This window comes from Rhinopithecus roxellana, chromosome 4 (assembly GCF_007565055.1).
Source record: "Rhinopithecus roxellana isolate Shanxi Qingling chromosome 4, ASM756505v1, whole genome shotgun sequence".
Taxonomy (NCBI): domain Eukaryota; kingdom Metazoa; phylum Chordata; class Mammalia; order Primates; family Cercopithecidae; genus Rhinopithecus; species Rhinopithecus roxellana.
Genome location: NC_044552.1, coordinates 54,644,604 through 54,656,348, shown reverse-complemented (window position 1 = coordinate 54,656,348; position 11,745 = coordinate 54,644,604). Strand labels below are relative to the sequence as shown.

Genomic DNA, 11,745 nt, shown 5'->3' with positions numbered 1-11,745 from the left:
CTTACCCTGAGCTTCATAGTTTCCATTCAACAACTATTTAGAATGTCCCTACTATGTGCCAGGCCCTTTGGCAGGTGCTGTGGATACAGTGGAAAATGAAGAAGGCATCGGTCCTACCTTCATACAGCTTATAGGTTACTCAGGATGGATTTAGAGCAAATAAAACACAAATAAATGTAAAATTACAACGGTTATACATGCTCTGAAGACAGAGTTTAGAGTACAATCAATGTATATAATAGACTTAACCCAGGCTAGATACTCACATCTGTTCGGGATTAGGTCATTAACACTTCCCATGTATTCTCCGGTTTACCCATCCCAGTGCCTCCCCATCTTCCTTTTTCCCTCTTTAGAGGGAGCAATGGCAGTCAGAATTATACCCAATGAAAATAGAATTACAAGAACACTCTTAAATAGATCCAAATATTAACAGGCAAAAATTAAATGCCTACCTTCAAGTTTCTAATTAGGTGTGGAGTTGCACGAGCTCTGGAAAAGATGTTGGTGCTAAACTGTTCTACCAAATTACTGATTCTGGAGAAAATGTTGAAGAGCTGCTTTCCTGAATCACTCAAGGTACCATAAAATTACCAATTTTATTTTATTTCTTTATTGTGTTAATCTGTAAAATAACGTCAAACTTGTGGCTATTTTCCTTTTTTTCTGATAAGACTCTCTAGGAGCACTTGTTAAACCTACAGCTTCTAGCTCCCTCCTGCTAGAGACAGATTGAATAGACTGTGGATAAGGCCCAGGGAATTACACTTTTCTTTTTTTTTTCTTTCCTTCCTTCTTCTTTTTTTTTTTTTTTTTAACTTTAAGTTCTGGGATGCATGTGCTGAATGTGCAGGTTTGTTACATAGGTATACATGTGCCATGGTGGTTTGCTGCACCTATCAACCCATCATCTAGGTTTTAAGCCCTGCATGCATTAGGTATTTGTCCTAATGCTCTCCCTCCCCTTTCCTCTCACCCCCTGGAAACTACACTTTTCATAGTCACTTGGATGACTCCTAAGGAAATTTAGGTAATTTCTAGATTATTTCTAAATAAATTTGAGTTCTAAAGTATTTTAAATAGCAGAAGGGTATAGACTAGGTGGCACTGCAGTTAAGAACATAATCTAGTTAAAATAATAGAACTGAGGTTTAGATGTTGTTATAAATGCAGTGAAATTGCCTTTAAAAGCTGAATTTCTTGAGCAAGGAGACTGCACTATGCCTGGTTTTCAAATGTGAGTGGCATGCAAATCACCCAGGAGAGACATAAGAAATAAGAATTTGTGAAGACAGAGACTTGCATGTTTACCAAAGACCCTGTATAATCCTTAAGTACATTAAAATTTGAACAAAAGTGATCTAGGAGTCCTCTAATGCACTATACTGTGTGAATTAAATCTGGCCATCTTGCCTTATTGATTATGCTTAAACTGTATGCGGTAACGAAAATGTGAATAATAATTTGGAATCATTTGGCTAAAAAATAAAAGGTACCAAATGGACAATCTGACTCAAATCTTCCCAAGATCAATGCTGACATTGAAGTGAATTAATAGAATGAAATGGTAGGCTACTTTGCTTTAATAACATGTCCAAATAATTATTTTGCCAGAGATAATGAAAACAACTTCAGTGACCTTTATAAGGTAATAAAAGATGTTAGATAATTAAAAAGTTAAAGAAAATACAGTTTCGTTTATTTACACTTCCTCCATTTTCTGGAGGTTGTGGCTATGGATTTTGTAACCTCAGCTTAGTGTTTAAGTGATTAAATATCCTTCCAAAGTTCCTTCATAAGCTCTCATCTCATTCCCCCAGTGCATTGACATCCTTCTAGCCACACGCCCTCAACTCAACATTCACGCTTTGAATAAATAGCTGTTGGAAGAGTTTGTAATTAACCAGTGTCAAATGTTTCAGTTCGCTCCAAGTCCTATACAAATAAGTTACGTTTTTTCTTTCCAAATCTGAATATTGAAAGGGTTTTCCCTTTTAACATGCTGAGCATTCCAACCATATTTAGGTTACATTCTTGAGTAAGAATGTACAGTTTCTTCATGTGAAACTATATTAATAAACATTACTCTGTATATGCAAGATGAGCAGCCACAGAATTTAAAGATTAACAGAACAAGTCAGACCCTTACAGGTTACTTTAGATCTTGAATTTTCACTAAGGGTGATCCATGTTACACAATAATATAAGCCGAACCCAATTTGGAAAGACTCCCTCTATGAGGATATGTGAACAAGGTCTAGAATGGGTAGTATGGAAGAAAGTTGTACAACTCTAGGCATTGAAGAAAATGAGTGATTAAGATTAAAATAGTGATAAGCTCAGGTGTGGTAGCAAGTTTGTAGTCCCAGCTATTCGGAAAGCAGAGACAGTAGGTTTGTTTGAGCCCAGGAGTTCAAGGCCAGCAAAGTACCATTTCTTTATAAAAGTTTTTTTTTTTAATTAAACAAAAAAGTGATAAGGGAGGTAAATGTAGGTTCCAATGTCCTTATAAACAAAACCAAGCAAAACAAAGTCCATTGAAATCTAACACATGCTAGCTACAAAGTGCACATAATTTAATTATGTAGCTCAATGAATTTTCATAAAGCAAATGCCTACATAACATCCACTACTACAGAGAAAGAAAATTACTTTTTACGTCACTCCTTCCCACCGGCAATGCCTCTTTCCAACCACTACCTCTCCCTGCTCCCTAAAAGTGACCACTATCCTGACTTCCAAAGCCATAATTTAGTTTTGCCTGTTTTGAATGTAACATAAATTGGATCACACAGTAAGTATCTTTTTCGTATCTAACTTCTTTTGCTCAACATTATGTTTGTGAGATTAATTTCATTGCTGTTTTGTAATCTATAGTACCAATGTGCCACAATGTATTTATGCATTTCACTATTGATGAACATGAATGGTGGTAAAAAGGATTCCCATAGTTCAGCAGTCCTTGTTACCACCACAACTTTATCCAACCTCTACAAGCATACATGTGACATATGAAAGCTGTTTTGTAGGACAGTCATCTTTCTTAGTACAGAAAAATATGTGGCTGCATATGGTGGCTCATGCCTGTAATTTCAATACTTTGGAGTATACGCTCTTGTATACTTCATAGACTTTTAGAACTCTGAAATGTCATCCTTTATTTTGTGGAGCTTAAGGTTAGTCTGAGAGTCCAAAGAATCAATATTCTCCCAAGGAATTCTAAAGTCCCATGAGATATTCCCATCATAAGTTTCTATGAAGATTGTGAAGAGTGGTCCCAATGGGCTACATCAGGGGAATTTGAAACTCCTACAAAAATTTGAAACTTAGACAATAGCTGTAATAAATCAGATGTAAATATATGCTGGTTAGGATAATACAAGGTGGCAAACTGCTGGTATTGATGATTCTCAGTATAAAATTACTGCAACAAATTTACTGTCTGCTTTTTCAACTAAAATGCCCACATATTAAATTATGTCTTTCTATACACAGGGTTGCAGAGTGAGTTATATGATGTTTCCAAAGCAGGTTGCCAACTCAAAGCAGTTTAATGTAAAGCTAACTTCCTTCAAGGCTGTTCATCTTTCTCCTGTTTCAACTCTGCCAGATACCAGTTTCCTGAATGTAAACCAAGTTTTTGCATTTGGGGCAGGACTTACTGCTATAGAAGTACAGGTAGCAGTAACTGGAGTACTTAGTATCACTATGGAATATCTAGGCACTTTGGATTTCAACCATTGAGCATAAATGGGTGTGTGTGTATTTACTTTTCTCCTCTCTCCTGTGCTTGACTGCTCATAATTTCATTGAAAATCAAATCAGTATCTTTGTCCATAGTTATAAATGAATTCAGAATTCCTGTGTTTTCATAGTATCCATGGAAAAAGTATTCCTTGGTGTCCTCGTCCCTCAAATAATTCTAAATAATTTATACTTTCTGAGTCCAAGGTTGTTATTGTTTTTGCTGTTTCAGGGATGGGGGTATATAGCTGACTTATGTTGAGCTCTTATATGCTACATGTAAGGGAACTACATGTCTTAAATATGTTATCCCATTAGTTCTTTCCACAACCCTGTAAAGTAGGACTATTATTATTGCCTCTCCCGCCCCCACACACCTTTTTAAACAGAGATGAAGTAACACACAGAGGTAAATTATGGAGCCAAGAAAGAATCCCAAGTCCAACTCCAGATACAATCTTTCAAAACATTGATTAGTTTGTATCTGCATTTATTCTTCTTTTGGAGTTCCTGCTCTGTCATTTACTAATTACCTTTCTGAGTCTCAGTTTTTTCTGAATTCATTCCTTTAAGTGTTTTTTAAAATTAATATCATTTTAAATCAAGAAATAATAATTGTACACTTTCATGGGGTACAATGTGATGTCTTGATAAATGTATATACCGTAGACTGATTAAACCAAGCCAGTTAATGTTAAAAAAAATTATTATAATATTTTCCTGACATGTTGTTTCGCAAGAGACTGAAGCAAGATAATTAAAAATCACCCACCTCAATGAATGTTAATTTTATTTACTCCTACAGTGAATGTTGAAGAAATTGTTGAGCAAAATAGCACTAAACCTTAAGAAGAATGTACATTTTAAGTCATGGGAAAGCAACTGGATTTTCTTTTATTGTAGTTTTAATTATGAAAATTTCAAACACACGTGAAAGTTTAAAGGATAGTATAAAGAACCTCCCACCTATACGTAGCTGACCTTATTTAATTTATACAAATATATATTCTTTCCACTTCCTAGATTATTTTGAAGAAATGTCCTAGACATTATCCTTAAAAATTTTAATATGTAACTCTAAAAAATGAGTCTTAAAAAAAAACACCCTCTATACTGATATTACTCCTGTGTCCGAGGTCCCCAAGAACACCCACAGGTTCTATGGTTCACTATGTTGACACACAGGACTCAGCAAATATACTCATGGCTATGATTGATTACAATGAAAAGATAAAATGCAAAATCAACAAAGGGAAAGGGAGCACTGGGTAAAGTCCAGAGGAAACCAGGCACAAGCTTCCAAGAGTTCTCTTTCAGTGGAGTCACACAGAATGTGCTCAGTCCCTAAACAATGACCTGTAATGATATGTGTAAAACGTTTCAAACTCCTGGCCTCAAGCAATCCTCCTGTCAGGGACTCCCCAAGTGATGGGATTACAGGCCTGAACCACTGTGCTCTGCTAAAAGTTGTCTACCAGGGAAACTTATTATTAGACACTCAGTGCCCAGGATTTTTATTGGCAGCATCCTCTGCCTAGCACAGACCGATTTCCCAGACACGCAGAAGGAAAGCAGTGTTCAGCAAAACCCACACTGTTTGCACAATTTAATCACAGTGAGCCACTTATGTGAGTCCTGGAAATGGTAGCCCCCTTCCAGATCCATGTTCATAGACACCAACCAAGGGTCAATCTTGCAATTAGGCCTTTTTAAGGGCAATGGCCTCAAGACTTCTATGTTAGTTTTTTCTGCACATTCCCTTAAAATATTGTTAACATATTTCCTTAAAGTAAAATAACAGTATTCATATTTCTGATATTGTCATAATATTTTTTTTTTATTATACTTTAAGTTCTAGGGTACATGTGCATAACGTGCAGGTTTGTTACATATGTATACTTATGCCATGTTGGTGTGCTGCACCCATCAACTCGTCAGCACCCATCAATTCATCATTTATATCATGTATAACTCCCCAGTGCAATCCCTCCCTTCTCCCCGCTCCCCATGATAGGCCCCAGTGTGTGATGTTCCCCTTCCCGAGTCCAAGTGATCTCATTGTTCAGTTCCCACCTATGAGTGAGAACATGCGGTGTTTGGTTTTCTCTTCTTGTGATAGTTTGCTAAGAATGATGGTTTCCAGCTGCATCCATGTCCCTACAAAGGACGCAAACTCATCCTTTTTTATGGCTGCATAGTATTCCATGGTGTATATGTGCCACATTTTCTTAATCCAGTCTGTCACAGATGGACATTTGGGTTGATTCCAAGTCTTTGCTATTGTGAATAGTGCCGCAATAAACATACGTGTACATGTGTCTTTGTAGTAGAATAATTTATAATCCTTTGGGTATATACCCAGTAGTGGGATGGCTGGGTCATATGGTACATCTAGTTCTAGATCCTTAAGGAATTGCCATACTGTTTTCCATAATGGTTGAACTAGTTTACAATCCCACCAACAGTGTAAAAGTGTTCCTATTTCTCCACATCCTCTCCAACACCTGTTGTTTCCTGACTTCTTAATGATTGCCATTCTAACTGGTGTGAGATGGTATCTCATTGTGGTTTTGATTTGCATTTCTCTGATGGCGAGTGATGATGAGCATTTTTTCATGTGTCTGTTGGCTGTATGAATGTCTTCTTTTGAGAAATGTCTGTTCATATCCTTTGCCCACTTTTTGATGGGGTTGTTTGTTTTTTTCTTGTATATTTGTTTGAGTTCTTTGTAGATTCTGGATATTAGCCCTTTGTCAGATGAGTAGGTTGCAAAAATTTTCTCCCATTCTGTAGGTTGCCTGTTCACTGTGATGGTAGTTTCTTTTGCTGTGCAAAAGCTCTTTAGTTTAATTAGATCCCATTTGTCAATTTTGGCTTTTGCTGCCATTGCTTTTGGTGTTTTAGACATGAAGTCCTTGCCCATGCCTATGTCCTGAATGGTACTACCTAGATTTTCTTCTAGGGTTTTTATGGTATTAGGTCTAACATTTAAGTCTCTAATCCATCTTGAATTAATCTTCGTATAAGGGGTAAGGAAAGGATCCCGTTTCAGCTTTCTACTTATGGCTAGCCAATTTTCCCAGCACCATTTATTAAATAGGGAATCCTTTCCCCATTTCTTGTTTCTCTCAGGTTTGTCAAAGATCAGATGGTTGTAGATGTGTGGTATTATTTCTGAGGACTCTGTTCTGTTCCATTGGTCTATATCTCTGTTTTGGTACCAGTACCATGCTGTTTTGGTTACTGTAGCCTTGTAGTATAGTTTGAAGTCAGGTAGCGTGACGCCTCCAGCTTTGTCCTTTTGACTTAGGATTGTCTTGGCAATGCGGGCTCTTTTTTGGTTCCATATGAACTTTAAAGCAGTTTTTTCCAATTCTGTGAAGAAACTCATTGGTAGCTTGATGTGGATGGCATTGAATCTATAAATAACCTTGGGCAGTATGGCCATTTTCACGATATTGATTCTTCCTATCCATGAGCATGGTATGTTCTTCCATTTGTTTGTGTCCTCTTTTATTTCACTGAGCAGTGGTTTGTAGTTCTCCTTGAAGAGGTCCTTTACATCCTTTGTAAGCTGGATTCCTAGGTATTTTATTCTCTTTGAAGCAATTGTGAATGGAAGTTCATTCCTGATTTGGCTCTCTGCTTGTCTGTTACTGGTGTATAAGAATGCTTGTGATTTTTGCACATTAATTTTGTATCCTGAGACTTTGCTGAAGTTGCTTATCAGCTTAAGGAGATTTTGGGCTGAGACAATGGGGTTTTCTAAATATACAATCATGTCATCTGCAAACAGGGACAATTTGACTTCTTCTTTTCCTAACTGAATACCCTTGATTTCTTTCTCTTGCCTGATTGCCCTAGCCAGAACTTCCAACACTATGTTGAATAGGAGTGGTGAGAGAGGGCATCCCTGTCTTGTGCCAGTTTTCAAAGGGAATTTTTCCAGTTTTTGCCCATTCAGAATGATATTAGCTGTGGGTTTGTCATAAATAGCTCTTACTATTTTGAGGTACGTTCCATCAATACCGAATTTATTGAGCGTTTTTAGCATGAAGGGCTGTTGAATTTTGTCAAAAGCCTTTTCTGCATCTATTGAGATAATCATGTGGTTCTTGTCTTTGGTTCTGTTTATATGCTGGATTACGTTTATTGATTTGCGAATGTTGAACCAGCCTTGCATCCCAGGGATGAAGCCCACTTGATCATGGTGGATAAGCTTTTTGATGTGCTGCTGAATCCGGTTTGCCAGTATTTTATTGAGAATTTTTGCATGGATGTTCATCAGGGATATTGGTCTAAAATTCTCTTTTTTTGTTGTGTCTCTGCCAGGCTTTGGTATCAGGATGATGTTGGCCTCATAAAATGAGTTAGGGAGGATTCCCTCTTTTTCTATTGATTGGAATAGTTTCAGAAGGAATGGTACCAGCTCCTCCTTGTACCTCTGGTAGAATTCAGCTGTGAATCCATCTGGTCCTGGACTTTTTTTGGTGGGTAGGCTATTAATTGTTGCCTCAATTTCATAGCCTGCTATTGGTCTATTCAGGTGTCATAATATTTTTAAGTTTGTTTTGAATCAACATCTAAACAAGGTTCATACATAGAACTCTTTAATACATCTGAAGTTTCCTTTGACTTACAAGTTCCCCTTCATCTTTATTTTTTGCATTACTTTTCTGTTGAAGAAACCAGGTTATTTGTTCTTCGAAGTATCCCATAATCTGTTTACTATTGTATGCCTGAGGTATTATTTAAAATTTTCCTCTCTCCAGTCAAGCCTTTTGAAATGGGGTTTTAACTTGAATTGATCTCTTTGCATACAGTTAGACATTGTCTTTTTTTTTTTTTTTTCTGAACTTCCCACACAAAACTGATGCAAACAATTTGTCTTTAACACCTAAGTCATTATGCAACTGTGTGAACTCTATTTTGAACACCCGGTCCTTTGGAAACAAGGTCACAGCCTCTAACATAACTACTCCTGAAACACTTGCCTTAGCAATGTTTTTATCTGCAGTGATTATTTCTGCCTGAAGCTTCTTTGCCCTTGCTTTAAAGTTCATTTTCAAAAACTCAATTGAAAATTCCATTAAACCAGCTATTTTTTTCCCCCGCTTAGTCGATGGATGACTGGCCCAGTTCCATAGCTGATAAAATGCCTGAAATGTGCAACAACACTACACACCACTAATTAAAAGAAAACATAAATTTTTACTTTATAAAAATGATGACAAGAACATCATCAGTCTCTTAGCAGTCACTGGGGTAGTCTTATGATATTAATAGCTTTAAGACTGACAGCAAATTCTGAGGCACTGTCAGCCTCATAGGCTTTCAACTAAGTAATCCATTTCAGTTTTTAGAAATTGCAGCAATTATTTTTCTTTATCTTAATATCAGGGGCTTTATACAGTAAATTAATAAAAACTTTCATAACATTAGAACAAATACAGTGAAAGATAGTGGCGTATACAAATACTGCCAATGGAAAAGTTGAAGGTTGGGACAATTTAACCCAGAAAAGAGCAGGCCTAGGAGACAGTTTGAAAGAACAAATATGGCCAGGCGCAGTGGCTCACGCCTGTAATCCCAGCACTTGCCGAGGCGGGTGGATCACCTTGAGGTCAGGAGTTCGAGACCAGCCTGGCCAACATGGCAAAACCCTGTCTCTACTAAAAATACAAAAAGTAGCTGGGCATGTTGGCACGTGCCTGTCATCCCAGCTACTTGGGAGGCTGAAGCAGGAGAATCGCTTGAACTCAGGGGGCAGAGGTTGCAGTAAGCCACTGCACTCCAGCCTGGGCAATAATGCAAGACTCCATCTTAAAAAAAAAAAAAAAAAAAAAAAGAACAAACATTTCTAAAGCATGCACATATGCTTGGCAAATTAAGAGATTTTATTTCTTTTTTGGCCATGGATGCATAACCACAGAAGTTCTATTCTAAAACTTTTTTTTTTTTTTATTGAGCAAAAGATTCGGGCTTCAAGAATCTGGACTTACCAAGGCCTCAGAGAGGACTTTAGCAGAGTCAGAACTAAATAAAAGCAATTCTGAGGGTTTTTGTTGTTGTTGTTGTTTACAGAAAGTGTTAAAAGAAAAACTTCAGACAGATTAAATTTAGCAACGTTGGTCTGGATGCAGTGGCTCACACCTGTAATAATCTCAACACTTTGGGAGGTCTAGTATGGTGGACAACTGGAGTACAGGAGTTGGAGACCAGCCTGGCCAACATGGTGAAACCTTGTCTCTACTAAAAACACAAAAATTAGCCAGACGCGGTGGCACACCTGTAATCCCACATATTCGGGAGGTTGAGATACGAGAAGCGCTTGAACCGGGGAGGTGGAAGTTGCAGTGAGCCGAAATTGCACCACTGCACTCCAACCCGGGAGACAGAGCAAGGCTCTCAAAAAAAAAAAAAAAAAAAAAAAAAAAAAAAAAAAAAAAAAAAAAAAAAAGTTAGCAACGTTTATTTGAGCAAAGAACAGTTCCTGAATCTGGCAGCACTCAGAATCAGAAATTCAAAGTTACACCCACCAGTGGGAGATTTTATACGCCAGACAGAGAAGCAAAGTAGATAAATCCTCTGATTGGCAACAGTTAGGTATCTGTATGTTTGGGCATAGTCTGCTCACTTACCTGCCTGTGATTGGCTTGTATAACAAACTCAGCTGTTTGTTATGCGCCTAAGGTTGGTTTTGTGTCAAGTTAGGTTGCAGTTCAACACATGGGGACTCAAGGTATGGAGGGAACTGCAGGCCAAATTTAATTCATTTAACAACAGAAACACTTTCCTTAACCTGTGCTGAAGGCAAAAGCAAGTGAACATAAAATTAGAAGCAACGACTTAAATTTGGTGTAATAAGTGTTTTGTCTTCTCAGAAATGAAACCCGGAAAGGTGCTTGTAAATCGGGAATGGTGGATTCTAACTTACTGAAAATCTTAGGTGCCCTCTCAGGGATAGTTTCTCAGTTTGAACCAATATGAAAAGAGTAGTAATAGGTCGGGCATGGTGGCTCACGCCTATAATCTCAGCTCTTTGAGAGGCCGAGACGGGTGAATCACAAGGTCAGGAGTTCGAGAACAGCCTGGCCAATATTGTGAAATCCCGTCTCTACTAAAAATACAAAAATTAGCCGGGATGGTGGCAGGCACCTGTAATCCCAGCTACTTGGGAGGCTGAGGCAGGCCTCCCAAGAATTGCTTGAACCCGGGAGGCGGAGGTTGCAGTGAGCCAAGATCACGCCACGGCACTCCAGCCTGAGCGACAGAGTAAGACTCTGTCTCGAAAAAGAAAAATAGTTATGTATAACCACATGACTCTGAGGTCCTATTTGTTCTTGTGTCATTCTGTTCTAGCAAGGGGCCTTTCCCACGACTAACCTACCTAAGTGTTGCCGAAGCGGATCTACTCAACCGGACTTGGTCGAGGGGCGGCAATGAACAATGTCTCCGGTACATCGCCAACCTCATCGCCTGCTTCCCTAGTGTGTGTGTCCGGGATGAGAAGGGAAACCCGGTCTCCTGGTCCATCACAGACCAGTTTGCCACCATATGCCATGGGTACACCCTGCCAGAACATCGCAGGAAAGGTTACAGCCGGCTGGTGGCCCTCACGCTGGCTAGGAAGTTGCAAAGCCGGGGATTCCCCTCTCAGGGGAACGTCCTGGATGACAACACCGCATCTATAAGCCTACTGAAGAGTCTCCATGCTGAGTTCTTGCCTTGTTGCTTCCACAGGCTTATTCTCACCCCTGCGACTTTCTCTGGCCTGCCTCACCTCTAGCCCAGTGGAAAACTGGGCAGTGGTTTTCTTACTTTCCCGGAGCGTACACATCCTCTTGGCTGCCAACGAGGGGAGAGTTAAAATGGGAATCAGGATACTCTTGGGTTGTTGGAAAGGGTCTGGAGAATACACACAGGATCCACTTGAGAAGCCTTAATTCTTCGTATCTCAGGTTTCTCCAGTAAATAGCTGTGGGGGTGAAGAGTAGCTGT

The 11,745-nt window shown here is 38.7% G+C and overlaps 1 protein-coding gene across 1 annotated transcript; it reads left to right on the top strand.

Annotated features, from left to right (window-relative positions):
- Positions 1–501: 501 nt before the first annotated feature.
- GLYATL3 (glycine-N-acyltransferase like 3) lies at positions 502–11,533 on the top strand. Its single transcript, XM_030929591.1, is given in 5 exon segments — positions 502–579; positions 1,192–1,237; positions 3,496–3,530; positions 3,532–3,627; positions 11,111–11,533. Coding segments are annotated over 5 exon segments (678 nt in total).
- The last annotated feature ends 212 nt before the right edge of the window (positions 11,534–11,745 follow it).